The 19,233-nt window shown below is 54.0% G+C and overlaps 1 protein-coding gene across 1 annotated transcript in view; it reads left to right on the top strand.

Annotated features, from left to right (window-relative positions):
- The window catches only part of LOC140419818 (cerebellin-1-like), a 35,131-nt gene extending 16,279 nt beyond the window's left edge, over positions 1–18,852 (top strand). The window contains exons 2-4 of the mRNA XM_072503831.1: positions 1,374–2,227; positions 12,856–12,975; positions 18,269–18,852. Of these exons, the coding sequence (XP_072359932.1) occupies positions 1,952–2,227; positions 12,856–12,975; positions 18,269–18,466 (594 nt within the window). The 5' untranslated portion in view covers positions 1,374–1,951 and the 3' untranslated portion in view covers positions 18,467–18,852. The remainder of the gene's footprint in view (positions 1–1,373; positions 2,228–12,855; positions 12,976–18,268) is intronic.
- The last annotated feature ends 381 nt before the right edge of the window (positions 18,853–19,233 follow it).

The raw sequence follows: 19,233 nt of genomic DNA, 5'->3' as shown, positions 1-19,233 counted from the left end.
TAGGTGATAGACCCGCGCCGGAGTGCTGGCCGCTCCGCCGGCTGGCGTCATCCCCGCGCATGCGCAGGGCGGGGGGTCACCTCCGCATCGGCCATCGCGGAGCCTGTGGTCGACGCGGAGCGTAAAGAGTGCCCCCACGGCACAGGCCCGCCCGTGGATCGGTGGACCCCGATCGCGGGCCAGGCCACCGTGGGGGCACCCCCCCCCCCCCCCCCGGAGCCAGATCGCACCCCCCCCCCCCCCAGGACCCCAGAGCCCGCTCGCCCCACCTGGTCCCGCCGGTAAGGGAGGTGGTTTAATTCACGCCGGCGGGACCTGCATTACAGCAGCGGGACTTCGGCCCATCGCGGGCCGGAGAATCGCCGGGGGGGGGGGGGGGCCCGCCGACCGGCGCGGCGCGATTCCCGTCCCCACCGAATCTCCGGTGCCGGAGAATTCGGCGGCCGGCGGGGGCGGGATTCACGCCGCCCCTTCCCCCAGCGATTCTCCGACCCGGCGGGGGGGTCAGAGAACCTCGCCCCAGGTTTGTAAATATAAACACAATTACTGTTTATTAACAAGAAGAACTGTAATGAAATATTCAGCAAATACAACTAGTTAATTCCTTAGTTAATTCCTAATTCCTCACTTTAACTTGTCTCCCACCCTCTACACACACAAGACAGACAAACACAAGAGGGGGAGAAAGGGGTAAAAAATCATAAGTGAGAGGTAAAGGTGCCTTTGTTTCAGACGGTTGTTTTCAGCACCTTATTCTTCTTCAAACCTGACTTTCAGTTTGAGGCTTTTCACCATAGATTCATTCAGGCCTCTGTGGTTTCAGAAAAACAACACTCGCAGCCTTCCTGGAGAGGGAGAGGAAGCAGACTCTTGTCTTTCTGGGTCTAGGACACAACTGCTCCCTCGGGTCTCTGAGAACCATCCCGCTGGGGTAGGAGCCAATCACCACCTGTTACCGGGCAGAGTACGACCCTTTTAGCCAATTCATTGGCCACCAGCCAATCAATCAAACTGAGTCCCACCCCATCTCCCTCTCTGGTGCTGAAAAGTCTGAAGCTCCTGTTCAAAGTAGCAGAGACCGGCAGAGTGTTCTCTCCTGTAACTTCTGAGTTCTGCTGCTTGACTTAAACCCACGTGTCCATTCATCATCGATGGATCAAAAATGATGACGGTAAAATGAAAGATAGGGAAAATCAGGGAATGAACAGAGAGGACCCTTACAACACATACAAAGACGTACACACACACACACAACTAGGCCGTAGACCTCTAAGATGAGGATGAATTATTCCCTCTTTAATCGGGGCTGTAGCCATCTCCTCTGCGGGCAGCGAAAAAAACTCTGAGTGACATCTCCATTCATCCTCTTGCAGGTGTGAAAACCGGGCGGACCGAGACATCGAGAGGGTCTGGATTTCCCACTTCCTCCCTCCGGACCTACCCTCAGCAACAGAACGTCGCTCACCACCACCCCCTCCCCCACCCACCGCTCCGACATAAGAAGAGGGCTGCAACACAGAGAGTGTCGCGCAAAAGATCTGAGGGAGCTGCGAGCATCGCTTCGCTGGGCCGAACGTCTGGAGGTTTACCCCCGGGGTCTGGGTGGGTGCGACGAAGCCAAAGAGCAGACTCCAACCTTTGACCCCTTCACTCCCCGCCACCCCATCCCCCCTCCACCCGCCCGCATTATAATCCCTGGGCCTACGCAACCGATTCCGAATTCCGAGCCTGACTTCGGCAAGATTCCCGGGCGGCTTTGTCCCGCCGTCGGCCGTTTTACACCGAGGCCACTGGTCAGAGGACTTTGGGCCTAGTCGTGAGTGTGGAGCCTGCTGGTTTCCAGGGGCAGCAGAGAGAGAGAGAGAGGGGTTCGGGTGGATAGAGGGAGAGTGAGGGGCTGGGCCCTCCCCGGGATCTGGCAGGGATTTCCGCACCGGATTTTCACCCCGCCATGCCATGGCTGGTCCGTCTGTTGCTCTTACTGGCGCCCTGTGGCCCGACCCGCTTTGGCCTCGCCCAGAATGACACCGAGCCCGTCGTGCTGGAGGGCAAGTGCCTGGTGGTGTGCGACTCGGACCCGCTGAGCGAGCAGTCGGGCGGGGCCGCGGGCGCCCTGGGCATGTCTGTGCGCACCACCGGAGGGAAGGTCGCTTTCTCCGCTGTCAGGGCGACCAATCACGAGCCCTCGGAGATGAGCAACCGTACCATGACCATCTACTTCGACCAGGTGAGCGGGCACGGGGGGGGGGGGGGGGGGGTGGGGACGGTTGGGAATGCGTGTGGGCGGGGAGGGGGTGGGGAGGGCAATCCTGACAGGTTGCCGTGGATACGCCATTGCGGCGCCATGCTTCCCGTGGAACCACAGATGGTGGGGGGAGCCGGTGGGCTGGTCGTGGGGTGGGAGTCGCCCAGAGGCCAACAGTGCAGCGGTTTGACGCTGGCTGATGTTCAGTGGGCCAGCGGGTGTTGGAGGGGTGCGGGGGGGGGGGGGAAGCCCTGGGGAATATGGAATTCTGATCGGCCTATCCCAGTCGGTGTGCCGGCACTTCGGAACAGTTGAATTTGCCCTGTTCACACCCTCGCACTACCCCCCCCCCCCACACCTGAACATCCCCGCACCCCACCCGCCGGCCTTGTGAAAAGGCGTCACCAAATCCTGTCCCGCCCCGGATTCCACCAACTCAGCGCGTCAGAAAAAAAAGTCCCCCCCCCCCCCATCCCCCACTCCCCATCCCTCCAACATCCCCTCCCTCCTCACCCCCCCTCGCCAAAGTGGTCCTTTTGCGAGTCAGGGTTGGGGAGGGTGGGTGGGGGGGGAGTAGGTGAGGGGCAGGGGAGGAGCAAACCAAGGTTGTGTGGGCTGGGGGGGGGCGGGGGGGGGGGGGGGGGGGTGAGAAATCAAAACTTCTCTAACAGAGAATTTATGTTGCTATCGTGTCCACCACCACTTCCCAGCACTTTGCGAAGCCCAGTCACTTCAATTTTCTTTTATTCGCTCAGGGGATCTCAATCTGTATCGTCACAAGTAGGCTTACATGAACACTGCAATGAAGTTACCGTGAAAAGCCCCCGGTGGGCGTCGCCGACCAAGGCCCCGCCATTTGTTACCCCCATCCCGAAATGCCCCCTTGAGCGGAGTGTGGGCTCCTCTGGCCATTCCGGAGAGGGGGAGCGGTCAAGAGTCAACCACATTACCATCGGGGGAGGCGGAGGGACGGGGGTGGGGGGTTGCGGGGGTGGGGGGTGGTCTGGGGCCACATGTAAGCCAGACCAAAGTAAGAACGGCCGATTTCCTTTCCCTAAATGTGAATGACAATAAGTAATGGTCGTCACGGTCATCATTACTGGGATTAGTGACATATATTCTAGATTTTATTTAATTCAATTGAAAATCCATTACCCATCCCCCACACCCCCCCATCCCCAGGAACAATCCCGCCCCCCCCCCCCCCCAACTGCATCCCAGGATGTTCATTAATGTGAGCCTCAGGATTGCCACTCCAGTGGTGTTATCGTTATACCAGTTTCTTCACTCTAAATATAAATGTTGGGCTCCAGGACACCTGGGAGAATGAATGATGTCTTTTGAATTGTGTGCCCAAATATCTCTCTCGTGAATCTTGTTCAAAACACGTTTTTTCGAATAAATTTATAGTACCCAATTCTATTTTTTCCAATCAAACGACAATTTTGCGTGGCCAATTCACCTACCCTGCACATCATTGCGGTGTACAGGGAACAGGAGGAGGCCCATTCAACCCCTTTTCGAGCCTGTTACACAGGAACAGGAGGAGGCCATTCAGCCCCTTCTCCAGCCTGTTTCACAGGAACAGGAGGCCCATTCAGCCCCTTCTCCAGCCTGTTACACAGGGACAGGAAGAGGCCCATTCAGCCCCTTCTCCAGCCTGTTACACAGGAACAGGAGGAGGCCCATTCAACCCCTTCTCCAGCCTGTTACACAGGAACAGGAGGAGGCCCATTCAACCCCTTCTCCAGCCTGTTACACAGGAACAGGAGGAGGCCATTCAGCCCCTTCTCCAGCCTGTTTCACAGGAACAGGAGGCCCATTCAGCCCCTTCTCCAGCCTGTTACACAGGGAACAGGAGGAGGCCCATTCAACCCCTTTTCGAGCCTGTTACACAGGAACAGGAGGAGGCCATTCAGCCCCTTCTCCAGCCTGTTTCACAGGAACAGGAGGCCCATTCAGCCCCTTCTCCAGCCTGTTACACAGGAACAGGAGGAGGCCCATTCAACCCCTTCTCCAGCCTGTTACACAGGGACAGGAAGAGGCCCATTCAGCCCCTTCTCAGGCCTGTTACACAGGAACAAACAGGAGGAGGCCCATTCAGCCCCTTCTCCAGCCTGTTACACAGGAACAGGAAGCCCATTCAGCCCCTTCTCCAGCCTGTTACACAGGAACAGGTGGAGGCCCATTCAGCCCCTTCTCCAGCCTGTTACACAGGAACAGGAAGAGGCCCATTCAGCCCCTTCTCCAGTCTGTTGCACAGGAACAGGAGGAGGCCCATTCAGCCCCTTCTCCAGCCGGTTTCACAGGAACAGGTGGAGGCCATTCAGCCCCTTCTCCAGCCTGTCACACAGGAACGGGAGGAGGCCCATTCAGCCCCTTCTCCAGCCTGTTACACAGGAACAGGTGGAGGCCATTCAGCCCCTTCTCCAGCCTGTCACACAGGAACGGGAGGAGGCCCATTCAGCACCTTCTCCAGCCTGTTACACAGGAACAGGAGGAGGCCCATTCAGCCCCTTCTCCAGCCTGTTACACAGGAACATGAGGAGGCCCATTCAGCCCCTTCTCCAGCCTGTTACACAGGAACAGGAGGAGGCCCATTCAGCCCCTTCTCCAGCCTGTTACACAGGAACATGAGGAGGCCCATTCAGCCCCTTCTCCAGCCTGTTACACAGGAACAGGAGGAGGCCCATTCAGCCCCTTCTCCAGCCTATTACACAGGAACAGGAGGAGGCCCATTCAGCCCCTTCTCCAGCCTGTTACACAGGAACATTAGGAGGCCCATTCAGCCCCTTCTCCAGTCTGTTACAGAGGAACAGGAGGAGGCCTATTCAGCCCCTTCTCCAGCCTGTTACACAGGAACAGGAGGAGACCCATTCAGCCCCTTCTCCAGCCTGTTACACAGAACAGGAGGAGGCCCATTCAGCCCCTTCTCCAGCCTGTTACACAGGAACAGGAGGAGGTCCATTCAGCTCCTTCTCCAGCCTGTTACACAGGAACAGGAGGAGGCCCATTCAGCCCCTTCTCCAGCCTGTTACACAGGAACAGGAGGAGTCCCATTCAGCCCCTTCTCCAGCCTGTTACACAGGAACAGGAGGAGTCCCATTCAGCCCCTTCTCCAGCCTGTTACACAGGAACAGGAGGAGGCCCATTCAGCCCCTTCTCCAGCCTGTTACACAGGAACAGGGGGAGGCCCATTCAGCCCCTTCTCCAGCCTGTTACACAGGAACAGGTGGAGGCCCATTCAGCCCCTTCTCCAGCCTGTTACACAGGAACAGGAGGAGGCCCATTCAGCCCCTTCTCCAGCCTGTTACACAGGGAACGGGAGGAGGCCCATTCAGCCCCTTCTCCAACCTGTTACACAGGAACAGGGGGAGGCCCATTCAGCCCCTTCTCCAGCCTGTTACACAGGGAACAGGAGGAGGCCCATTCAGCCCCTTCTCCAGCCTGTTACACAGGGAACAGGAGGAGGCCCATTCAGCCCCTTCTCCAGCCTGTTACACAGGGAACAGGAGGAGGCCCATTCAGCCCCTTCTCCAGCCTGTTACACAGGAACAGGAGTAGGGCCATTCTGCCCCTTGTGTCCTGTTCAGCAGAAATTGGCTGATATATAACTTGGGCTGGACTCTCTATTTGCCTAGCTGTGTGCCTTTCAGTGTGCTATTCGCTGGCGGTAGAGTTCTGTCTCCCGCCGCTTGCCTACGGGATTTCCCATTGAAGGCTGCCTGCAAACTCATCGGTGGGGGTGCGCAGACAGCAGGAAAAGACAATGCCAACGGCTGGAGAATTCCGGTCCTTATCCCTGCCTTGCAAACAGACCGTTTAGTAACCGTTCTAGACGGAAATCCATACAGTGCAGAAGGAGGCCATTTGGCCCATCGAGTCTGCACCAGCCCATGGCAACAAATCCCTACATAAACCCACGCCTCCACCCTATCCCCGTAACCCAGTAACCCCAGCTCACCTTTGAACACTAAGGGCAATTTATCACGGCCAATCCACCTAACCTGTACATCATTGGCCTGTGGGAGGAAACCGGAGCCCCCGGAGGAAACCCACGCAGACACGGGGAGGACGTGCAGACTCCGCACAGACAGTGACCCAGCGGGGAATCGAACCTGGGACCCTGGAGCTGTGAAGCAATAGTGCCGCCCACTATCTATTACAAACAGTTTATAGATTCACCAGCACAGGGTTAGATAGGGAGAAAAGCTCCCTCGACACTGTCCCCATCAAACACTCCCAGGACAGGTACAGCACGGGGTTAGATACAGAGTAAAGCTCCCTCTACACTGTCCCCATCAAACACTCCCAGGACAGGTACAGCACAGGGTTAGATACAGAGTAAAGCTCCCTCTACACAGTCCCCATCAAACACTCCCAGGACAGGTACAGCACGGGGTTAGATACAGAGTAAAGCTCCCTCTACACTGTCCCCATCAAACACTCCCAGGACAGGTACAGCACGGGGTTAGATACAGAGTAAAGCTCCCTCTACACTGTCCCCATCAAACACTCCCAGGACAGGTACAGCACGGGGTTAGATACAGAGTAAAGCTCCCTCTACACTGTCCCCATCAAACACTCCCAGTACAGGTACAGCACGGGGTTAGATACAGAGTAAAGCTCCCTCTACACTGTCCCCATCAAACACTCCCAGGACAGGTACAGCACGGGGTTAGATACAGAGTAAAGCTCCCTCGACACTGTCCCCATCAAACACTCCCAGGACAGGTACAGCACGGGGTTAGATACAGAGTAAAGCTCCCTCTACACTGTCCCCATCAAACACTCCCAGGACAGGTACAGCACGGGGTTAGATACAGAGTAAAGCTCCCTCTACACTGTCCCCATCAAACACTCCCAGGACAGGTACAGCACGGGGTTAGATACAGAGTAAAGCTCCCTCGACACTGTCCCCATCAAACACTCCCAGGACAGGTACAGCACGGGGTTAGATACAGAGTAAAGCTCCCTCTACACTGTCCCCATCAAACACTCCCAGGACAGGTGCAGCACGGGGTTAGATACAGAGTAAAGCTCCCTCTACACTGTCCCCATCAAACACTCCCAGGACAGATACAGCACGGGGTTAGATACAGAGTAAAGCTCCCTCTACACTGTCCCCATCAAACACTCCCAGGACAGGTACAGCACGGGGTTAGATACAGAGTAAAGCTCCCTCTACACTGTCCCCATCAAACACTCCCAGGACAGGTACAGCACGGGGTTAGATACAGAGTAAAGCTCCCTCTGCACTGTCCCCGTCAAACACTCCCAGGACAGGTACAGCACGGGGTTAGATACAGAGTAAAGCTCCCTCTACACTGTCCCCATCAAACACTCCCAGGACAGATACAGCACGGGTTAGATAGAGAGTAAAGCTCCCTCTACACTGTCCCCATCAAACACTCCCAGGACAGGTACAGCATGGGGTTAGATACAGAGTAAAGGTCCCTCTACACTGTCCCCATCAAACACGCCCAGGACAGGTACAGCACGGGGTTAGATACAGAGTAAAGCTCCCTCTACACTGTCCCCATCAAACACTCCCAGGACAGGTACAGCACGGGGTTTGATACAGAGTAAAGCTCCCTCTACACTGTCCCCATCAAACACTCCCAGGACAGATACAGCACAGGGTTGGATACAGAGTAAAGCTCCCTCCACACTGTCCCCATCAAACACTCCCAGGACAGATACAGCACGGGGTTGGATACAGAGTAAAGCTCCCTCTACACTGTCCCCATCAAACACTCCCAGGACAGGTACAGCACGGGGTTAGATACAGAGTAAAGCTCCCTCTACACTGTCCCCATCAAACACTCCCAGGACAGGGACAGCACGAGGTTAGATACAGAGTAAAGCTCCCTCTACTCTGTCCCCATCAAACACACCCAGGACAGGTACAGCACGGGTTAAGTTACAGAATAAAGCTCCCTCTACACTGTCCCCATCAAACACTCCCAGGACAGGTACAGCACGGGGTTAGATACAGAGTAAAGCTCCCTCTCCACTGTCCCCATCAAACACTCCCAGGACAGGTACAGCACGGGGTTAGATACAGAGTAAAGCTCCCTCTACTCTGTCCCCATCAAACACACCCAGGACAGATACAGCACGGGGTTAGATACAGAGTAAAGCTCCCTCTACACTGTCCCCATCAAACACTCCCAGGACAGGTACAGCACGGGGTTAGATACAGAGTAAAGCTCCCTCTACACTGTCCCCATTAAACACTCCCAGGACAGGTACAGCATGGGGTTCGATACAGAGTAAAGCCCCCTCTACACTGTCCCCATTAAACACTCCCAGGACAGGTACAGCACGGGGTTAGATACAGAGTAAAGCTCCCTCTACACTGTCCCCATTAAACACTCCCAGGACAGGTACAGCACGGGGTTAGATACAGAGTAAAGCTCCATCTACACTGTTCCCATCAAACACTCCCAGGACAGGTACAGCACGGGGTTAGATACAGAGTAAAGCTCCCTCTGCACTGTCCCCATCAAACACACCCAGGACAGGTACAGCACGGGGTTAGATACAGAGTAAAGCTCCCTCGACACTGTCCCCATCAAACACTCCCAGGACAGGTGCAGCACGGGGTTAGATACAGAGTAAAGCTCCCTCTACACTGTCCCCATCAAACACTCCCAGGACAGGTACAGCACGGGGTTAGATACAGAGTAAAGCTCCCTCGACACTGTCCCCATCAAACACTCCCAGGACAGGTGCAGCACGGGGTTAGATACAGAGTAAAGCTCCCTCTGCACTGTCCCCATCAAACACTCCCAGGACAGGAAAGCACGGGGTTAAATACAGAGTAAAGCTCCCTCTACACTGTCCCCATCAAACACTCCCAGGACAGGTACAGCACGGGGTTAGATACAGAGTAAAGCTCCCTCTACACTGTCCCTATCAAACACTGATGCCCTCTGTGTTTCTCTCTCCCTCTCTCTTTCGATGGGATCTTCCCAAAAGGGAGCAGTGCCCCCGAGCCAGCGCGTTGAGCTGCGTGTGTCCCGGCACCCGCTGTGCTGAGGATCAGGTGGCTGTTCAACGGGACTCGCTTTGAATAAGGGATCTAAATGGGGAGTGCGTGGCCGAGGCCGCACATTGCTCAGTTTTGTCCAATAGGCATAATGGCGTCCCAATCTCCAAGGCCCCGAAAAGAATCCTGACCTACTCCCCGCCCAAATGCAACATGGGAGGGTTCCCTGGTACCCCCCCCCCCCCCAAGCACCCACAGCGGGCAACCCCATCCCGTTCCCACACATGCAAACAATGCCAACTTGGCACCTCCCCTGCCAATGCCTCCTGGGCACCTTGGCAGTGCCAGGCTGGCACTCAGATGGCAGTGCCAGGACATCGCCCTGCCCAAAGTGCATGCAGCTGTAGGCCTCCGATCCACTGTGAGACCCCCACGGCGCTCACCCGAGGTCGCCGAGGCGACGCGATTGAATCCCAAAGCCTCTGGTGCTGCCTCTTATATGCAGACTTGCCAAAAATTGATCCCGCCCATTGAGGGTGGGATTCCTCTTGCAACGTCTCACGGGATTGCGTCGATTCTCCGGGTATATCCCAGGATCAGAGATGTTTTTCCGGCACAGTGTGGCTGGAGGTTTGTGCCCAATGTCCGTGACCCACCCACGGGATTTTCCGATCCTGCCGTCATCAACAGGATGGCCCAGTGACTACAGTATTCGTCGCCGGGAATGATGTGCACTGCCGTGAATCGCCGTTAGATCACACCCTCGGTCTATCTCTCTCTCTGTCTCGTTCTTTCACTCTCAGTCTCTCACTGTCTGTCTCTCTCTCTAATTGTCTCTCTCTGACCCTGTCTCTCTGCCTCTCTCTGTCCATGTTGCTCTGTCTCTGTCTCACTTGTAGTGATATTCATGGTTGTGTTGTAATTCACCGACTGACCACTAGGAGTCTCATTAGTATATAAGTGAACGTTCGAGTCAGGTGACCTCAGACTGATTAGGGAGCTGGGAGAGAGGTTGCTTGTGCAAGTTCATACTGTTATTCATCTGTTGTTTGTACATATTTGACCCACAGTTAATGGTAATAACCCATTTATAGCTTTAGCGACAAGTGTTCTTGTAATATAAACCAGGCCATCCGACAAGAACATTACATGGTACCAGGGTTGGATGGTATTAAACACTGATAAAAAAAAACTATCAGCCTACCACGAGGTCCACAGAGATTTGAAGATTTTGCAGACTGCAAGAATGAACCACATGGAGTCCTTAAAGCCATCAATGTGTCTCAGAGTCTCATGGTAATTTGGACAGCAACTGGTGTATGTTTAAACAGCAATTTAATCTGTTTCTTAAAAATTTAGGAGATCAGTCAGATTTGTGTAAGGTAGCAATGCTCCTAACAGTGGCAGGGCCAGAACAAATAGCTTTGTTTATTACATTCAAATTTGCAAATGATGAACATAGTAAAAAATTTTAATGAAGTAATTCGAAGATTTGATGAACATTTGACCCCCAGAAAGAATGAAATTTACGAACGCTATGTGTTTAGATCACGTTTACAGAAGTCAGAAAAGTCCAGAGATCATTTCATCACTGATTTAAAGTTAAAAGCTGAAACCTGTAATTTTTCTGTGATCGACTCTTCCTTGATTCGGGACCAAATTGTGTTTGGTGTGAATGACAATAAGCTGAGGGAACGGTTGCTGAGGGAGTCGGAGCTGTCTTTGGAACACAAGGTTAAGATTTGTCAGGCTGAGGAGCTAGCAGCACAACATTCTAAAATGTTTCTCAGTAATGGCGGCGTCTTCTTGGAGGAAAGCACTCCGGTTGCCGCCCTTTTTCCAAAAATGCGGGAAACTTAAAAAAAAAGGCGGGGAAGTTCCTGCAGCTCCGTGCACACCAACAAACAGGTTAAAGATCAGGACAAAGTATTTCTGTGTACAAGATGTGTTCAAAGGCACAAATCAAGGCTGTGCCCAGCGTTTGGCAAGTTCTGTTCCAGAGGCAAAGGGAAAAGACACTTTGCTCAGAATTGAATCATAGAATTTATAGAATTTACAGTGCAGAAGGAAGCCATTCGGCCCATCGAGTCTGCACCGGCCCTTCGAAAGAGCACCCAACCTAAGCCCACACCTCCACCCTTTCCCCGTAACCCAGTAACCCCAACCAACTTTTTTGGACACTAAGGGCAATTTAATCTGGCCAATCCACCTAACCTGCACATCTTTGGACTGTGGGAGGAAACCGGAGCACCCGGAGGAAACCCACGCACACACGGGGAGGACGTGCAGACTCCGCACAGACAGTGACCCAAGCCAGGAATCGAACCTGGGACCCTGGGGCTGTGAAGCAACTGTGCTAACCAGTGTGCTACCGTGCCCCCCCCCCCTCTCTAAGCTCAACCCCAGACCAGTCAGCACAGTGGAAGTCACAGTCTCCAGTGATAAAACATCATTGATTGTTGGAGTAATAACAGAGAAGAAGAATATTTTGGAGACATCAAAAAATCCTCCAGCATTGGAGGATGCAAACTGATGCTCCATTTAAAATAAATGCTGTTGCTGAGGACAAATGGCTGCGACCACTTTAAGTGAATGATACAGTGGTCCAATTCAAGTTAGACACTGGTGCGAAAGCAAATTTAATCAGCATGACTGATTTTTTAAAAAAATCTAAAAATGCAGCTATTCGAAGAAATCACAAAATATCTCTGAGAGACTATAATGGTTCAAGGATTAAATGTAATGGCGCTTGTGACCTGAGTGTGGTGGTGAAGAACACGGTTTATCCCGCTCCATTCTGTACTGTATCCAAGGGCTTGGATTCATTATTAGGTGATTAGTCCTGTGAAGAATTAGGTCTAGTGCAGTTGGTATATAGCAACCACAAAGGATTGGATCAATACTCCAACGATTCGGAGGACATTATCAGCAAATTCAGCGATGTATTCACAGGTTTTGGTGCACTACCGTTCACCAGCAAGATATAACTCAAAGAGGATGCAAACACAGGTACCAAGAAGAATACTTGCACCTCTTCGGGATCACCTCAAAAAGGAGCTAGACAGAATGACAAAATTAAAAGTAATCAGAAAGATAGAAGAACCTACCGACTGGGTAAACTCCATAGTTTTGTGCAAAGCAAAAGAATGCCGATATTCGCACATGCATGGATCCTAAAGATCTTAACAAGTATATCAAAAGAAAACATTTCCAAGTACCAAAGCGTGAGGAAATCACGTCTGAGGTGGCTGATGCACAATTCTTTTCGAAACTTGACTTTTTTGGCAGCTAAAGCTAGAGGAACAAAGTACTGGACTTTTAATACGCCATTTGGGTGGTACTGCTTTCTGAGAATGCCGTTTGGCATTAGAAATTTTTCACCGTGCCATGGAGCACATTATCGAAAGCATCGAAGATTTGAAGATAGTTGACCTACAGTTAATGTTAATAAATTGTTTTTAGCTTTGGCTAAAGTGTTCTTGTAATAAATCAGGCCATCCGACAATAAGATTACATCACTCTCTCTCTCTCTCTCTATCTCTGTATCTCTCGCTCGTGCTGAAGTTCCTGTCTCCCAATCACTGACGATGCTCTGCTTGCTCTTGCTCTCTCCAAGGTGCTGGTGAACATTGGCAGCCACTTCCACCGCGAGATCAGTGCCTTCATCGCACCGTGTAAGGGCATCTACAGCTTCACCTTTCATGTTGTCAAGGTGTACAACCGGCAAACCATTCAGGTCAGTGAAAAACACTGCTGCTCAACGGGAGGGGGGGGGGGGGGGGGGGTGACCGCCTTGTACCGAATGTGGGTGTGAGAGGATCGCAGGGGGCAAAGGCGAGGGGAGGGGGTCAGGGTGAGGGGGGGAGGGGGCAGAGGAGGGGGGGGGCGGCTTGCATTGGCTGGGACAGAGTCTGACCTTTGACCTGATGGGGCCTTGCAATCAGGCTTATGCTCAGTCAGCAAGCACTGAAGGAGGCATCCTCTGTCTGATGACGGACTGGCCAGACTGGGAGGGTGTGGGGGGGGGGGGGGAGGAGGAGGCGGGGCGTGAGGGGCTTCAGCAGGTCAATGGTTGACCTGTAACCCACTCCCCCTGGGGATCTGGGCCGCGAGCCTCTAACCTCTCCTCAGATTAAGAGAGATGCATGTTCCACCCCCTTTCACTCTCACTCCCTCTCTGAGTGACTGGATGGCGGTTATCGATAGGTCAGTCAATGACCTTTGACCCTCTGGGGCCTTGATAGTCAAGCCTGGACTGAAGGCGATGAAAGTCTTCTCTGTCTCTCTCTCTCTCTGTCTGCCCGTCTGTCTCTCTCTCACTCTCTATCTTTATGTCTCTCCCTCACACTGTCAGTCCCTCTTGTGGGGCGAACCAGGTAGACCCCAGAAGTGTGATCTCCCGACATCCAGCTGTCGCATTCCGCCACGTTGCTTTCCGGAGCGCAACGTGCCAAGTAGATCCCACCCTCTGTCTCTATCTCTCATAGAATCATAGAACTTACAGTGCAGAAGGAGGCCATTCGGCCCATCGAGTCTGCACCGGCTCTTGGAAAGAGCACCCTACCCAAGGTCCACACCTCCACCCTATCCCCATAACCCAGTAACCCCACCCAACACTAAGGGCAATTTTGGACACTAAGGGCAATTTATCATGGCCAATCCACCTAACCTGCACATCTTTGGACTGTGGGAGGAAACCGGAGCACCCGGAGGAAACCCACGCACACACGGGGAGGATGTGCAGACTCCGCACAGACAGTGACCCAAGCCGGAATCGAACCTGGGACCCTGGTGCTGTGAAGCAATTGTGCTAACCACTATGCTACCGTGCTGCACTCTCTCTCACTCTCACTGTCTCTGTCTCTGTCTCTCTCTCTCTTTCACTGTCTCTCTCTGTCTCCCTCTGTATCTCTCTCTCACTGTCCCTCTCTCTCTCTCTGTCCCCATCTCTCTCTCTCTCTCTCTCTCTCACACTGTCTCTCTCTCTCACACACTCTCTCTCTCTCACACTGTCTCTCTCTCTCTCTCTCACACACACACACACAGACACACTGGGTAGTCCTATTCTGTGTGGCCTCAGCTGGGTATGCCTGTCCCCGAAACCCACCTCAGTCACATTTCCTGCATTGAGGAGCTCGCCACTGCAGGAAGAGATCGGGGCGCCATTTTAAAAATGGCAGCCTGATCTCTCGACACTCCCCCCCCCCCCCCGCTCCCCGGCGACATGATCCTCGAACCCTCTGTGGTAGTATGACTGGGGGTATTACGGTACCTTCAGAGGTGAGCTGCCATCGGTGCAGAGGACTCGCTGCCCATTGGCCCAGGTAAGTCATGTGCCTCTCAGGATATGAGAACCCGTGTTCCCCGGCAGTCGGCCATTCTTCTGTACGTCTGCTGTCGGGCACACATCTTGTGTGTTAAAGCCTTTTGTTTGGATCGCATCTTCGCCTCGTGTCCAATTGATGGTGCATCGCCCTCCCAACATCCCCGTAGGGGCAGGGCCCCTCCAGGCCCGATCCCAGGCCCGATCCCTGGCACTGCCAGGTTGCCAGGTGACACAACCTGGGTGGCAAGCAGGCAGTGCCATGGCACCCAGGGGTTAACCACTCAGGGGGCCCCGATCGCTTGGGAGACTCCCCAAGTGCCGTTCCGCCTGGTTCCTGTTTGTGGGGAAATGGTTTTTTAAAAAAAATTTGAAGCATATAAAACAACCGCGTGGGCCGACGCACAAAATGCCCCCTAAAATAACAACACACAATAAACCACGTACCCCACTTCTCCCGCCCTATCCCCAATTACCCGTGTACTAAATTCCCTGTCCATATTTAACCTTACCATGCCTCCTATTTTCCTCCCCACCCACCCCCCCCCTTTTTTTCCCTTTCCCCCCTTGCTGCTGACGTTCAGTTTTTGTTAAAGAAATCGATGAACGTCTGCCAACTCCGGGAGAATCCCTGTATTGATCCTCTCAGAGCGAACTTGATTTTCTCCAGACTGAGAAACCCTACCATGTCGCTGACCCACACTCCTGACTTCGGGGGCTCCGAGTCCCTCCACCTCAGCAAGTTCCGTCTCCGGGCCACCAGGGAGGAGAAGGCCAGGACATCGGCATCCCTCCCCCCGGATCCTCCGGATCTTCCGACACCCCAAATATTGCTAATTCTGGACTCGGGAGTTACCCTACCTACCAGGACTTCCGACATAACATCTGCAAATCCCCGCCAGAATTCCCTCCGTTTCGGACATGCCCAAAACATGTGAACGCGGTTGGCCGGGCTACCCCCCCCACACCGCCCACATCTGTCCTCCACCTCCTCGAAGAACCTACTCATCCGGGCTACCGTCATGTGGGCCCTGTGGACTACCTTGAACTGAATCAAGATGAGTCTAGCTCAGGACGAGGATGCATTCACTCTTTTCAGGGCCTTTTCCCACAATTTTGTTTCCATCTCCCCTCCTAGCTCCTCTTCACCTCTCTGATAGGGGCCCCTTCCCACTCTAACAATTCCCTGTATATGTCCGAAACCTTCCCACCTCCGACCCCTGTTTTTGACAGCACTTTATCCTGTCGTCCCCTCAGGGGGAGGTGAGGAAAACTTTGGACCTGTCTCCGCACAAAGTCTAGCACTTGAAGATACCGAAACCCGTTCCCTCCCGGCAACTCAAACTCCTCCTCTAATGTCTCCAAGGTCGGGAAGCCGTCCTGGATGAATAGATCCCCAAACCTCTCAATCCCTGCCCGCTGCCATACCTTAAAGCCCCCATCCAGCCCTCCCGGGACAAACCGGTGATTGTCACAGATCGGTGACCACACCGACGCCCCCTCCAGTCTCATGTGCCGCCTCCATTGCCCCCACACCCTCAGGGCTGCCACCACCACAGGACTTGTGGAGTACCGAGCCGGCGAGAACGGCAGGGGCGCCGTCAGTAAAGCCTCCAGACCCGTACCCTTGCAGGATGCTGCCTCCATCCACTCCCAGACCGACCCCTCCCCCACTACCCACTTCCTGACCATCGATATGTTGGCCGCCCAGTAATAGTTAATAAAGCTCGGGAGAGCCAAGCCCCCTTCCCCGCGGGCCCTCGGGGTTTTACCCGCCCATAGAAACCTCAATATCGTCACATTAATACTTCTGAAAAAAGCCTTTGGGACAAAAATCGGAGGACATAGAAAAAAGAAAAGCAGTCTCGGAAGGACAGTCATCTTCACCGTCTGAACCCTCCCCGTCAGGGTCAGTGGGAGCATGTCCCATCCACAAACATCCCTTCTCATTTGTTCCACGGCTTTGCCCAAATTTGACTTGTGAAGCTGCCCCCAATCCTTGGCCGCTTGAATCCTCTAAAACTCTTCCCAACTACTTTAAAAGGTCCTTCAGCCTCCTCTCCTGCCCCCGTGCCTGAATCACGAACATGTCGCTTTTTCCCATCTCGTTTTTCCCATGTTTAACTTATAGCCTGAAAATCGCCCAAATTCCCCTAATACCTCCATGGTTTCGGTCATCCCCCCCCCACCGGGTCCGTGATATAAAGCAGCAAATCCTCCACATAGAGAGAGACTCTGTGCTCCACCGCCCCCCCCCCCCCCCCCCCTCTCTCACTATTCCCCTCCAGGTATTCGCTGCTCTCAGAACCATTGCTAAGGGTTCAATGGCCATGGAAAACATGGGGAGAGCGGGCATCCCTGCCGTGTGCCCCGACAAAGACGAAAGAATTCTGACCGAACTCAGTTAGTTCTGCCATTTGCCACCGGGGCCTGGTGCAGTAGACGGACCGACTCCTCAAATCCCTGCCCAAACCCAAACCTGCCTAAAATATCCCATAGATACTTCCACTCCACTCGGTCGAAAGCCTTCTCCGCGTCCATGGCAACTACCACCTCAGCCTCGCGCCCCTCCGCTGGCATCATAATTGGGGAACAGTGTTAAACGGCACCCGGCTTGGGTCTCCTCGGCAAGGCTGGTAGATGCCGGGAGCTGGTTAGACCTGGTGTGGACATAATTATGTGAGCAGTTAAACTCACTCGTCTCGGGCCAGATTGCGACAGCTCATGAGGTGTCATTAGATCTCATGGGGCGTAACAAGCATCGGGAATCCCGGAAAAGAACTCTCGCGGGATCTACCAGCCACGCCCCGTCCCAATTCTGCCGGGGAAGTGGCCGGTAAATAGCACCCACGGTCTCTCTCTCTCTCTCCGGTGTGGGAGAGTGGAAGGGTGTACCAGCATGTTGCCCAAGGAACTCTCTCCCTTTCCCCACCCAGTCTCACAATTGCCCTGTTCAATAGTCCTCTGTTTGATTATGTGAGTCTGTTGACTGGGCGGCAGGGTGGGGCAGTGGTTAGCACTGCTGCCTCACGCCGCCGAGGTCCCAGGTTCGATCCCGGCTCTGGGTCACTGTCCGTGTGGAGTTTGCACATTCTCCCCGTGTCTGCGTGGGTTTCGCCCCCACAACCCAAAGATGTGCAGGGTAGGTGGATTGGCCACGCTAAATTGCCCCCTTAATTGGAAAAAATGAATTGGGTACTCCAAATTAAAAATAAATGTAAAAAATAAAAATGTGAGTCTGTTGACTGATCAATGCTCACTGTGCTTGATCAGTTAAGCCTCGGTGTAGAGTTAGAGCAAAGTAAACAGGTGCTATTTTTAAGGCGGTGGTGGATAGATTCTTGAATAACAAAGTGAAAGGTTATTCGGGGGTGAAAGGTTATCAGGGGGTCGGCGGGAATGTGGGAGTTGACGTTACAATCAGATCGGCCGCGATCTTATCGGATGGCGGAGCAGGCACGGGGGCCGAGTGGCCTACACCCCTGTTCCTAATCCGTACATTCACGTCTACTGGAAGCTTCCAGAAGCTCAATGAGCATAATGCAGACATTTTGTGATTGTGAAGCTATTTCGAAGCCCTCGCAAGTAAACCTTCAGACTGGTGTCATCTCCGCATAGCTCCGGGATATTAAATATGGCGCCTCGCCGCCACTAGCCAGGCTCCCGCTCTAACCACCTGCCCTTTTGTCACCCTCCATCCCCTCAGGTGAGCCTGACACTGAACGGGCGGCCGGTGATCTCGGCCTTCGCCGGCGACCAGGACGTGACGCGGGAGGCCGCCACCAATGCCGGACTCATGCAGATGGAGAGAGGTGACCGGGCCTCCCTCAAGCTGGAGCGCGGCAACCTGATGGGCGGCTGGAAGTACTCCACCTTCTCCGGCTTCCTTGTCTTCCCGCTGTGACCTCCTCGCCATCTTCCGGAAGGTTCTTGACCACCGCAACCCCCCCCACCCCCCTTTCCTCCTCACCAAATCCTGGCTGGATCGACCCTCCATTGCAACTGAATGTATTTTTGTGTCTCTCTGAGCGCCCACTCCATCACCCGCACCCCCCACCCCACTTTGCAGCTCCGTACCCATCCCCCGGACCCCCTCCCCACTCCAATATCAGCCGGTTGTCCAAGCGACCCATAATCCCCAGGGTAATCCGTCAAGGCCATGCCATTGACCCACCTTTCAATGGGCCTCTCTTGCCAACCTCTTTCCTCAACCCTCCCTCAAATTGAGTCTAATCTCGAGCCGGGCCCCAGGAGACAGTTTTCTCTTCAACGTGACAACCGCACCCCCCCCCCCCCCCCCCACTCCCCCAACCCCCACCCACCTCAGCCACCCAGCCTTCAAAGGGATTTGCATCCAATTCTGCCCCTTCCCGTTGGCTACTTGACTGATGGAGGGGTGACGAAAGGTCAAAGCCTGACCCCAAGGCTTATGCCCCGGCGGGGTGGAGGGATGGGTGGGGACACGGGTTCAAATCCCACCACAGCAGCTCAGTAAATGTTAAATTGGAATATATGGCGCTAATCGCAGCAATGATAAACGTGGCAACCATCATCGATTGTCCTTCAAATAGAAGTCATCTGGTTCACTAATGCCCACCCCCCCCCACTTCAGGGAAGGGAAATCTGCTGTCCTTGGCCCAGTATGCCCCCCACCTCACCTCCCCCCCTCCC

This window comes from Scyliorhinus torazame, chromosome 5 (assembly GCF_047496885.1).
Source record: "Scyliorhinus torazame isolate Kashiwa2021f chromosome 5, sScyTor2.1, whole genome shotgun sequence".
NCBI classification, from domain to species: Eukaryota; Metazoa; Chordata; class Chondrichthyes; order Carcharhiniformes; family Scyliorhinidae; genus Scyliorhinus; species Scyliorhinus torazame.
Note: the sequence above shows the minus strand (reverse complement) of the source record. Positions and strands in the feature narration are given on the sequence as shown.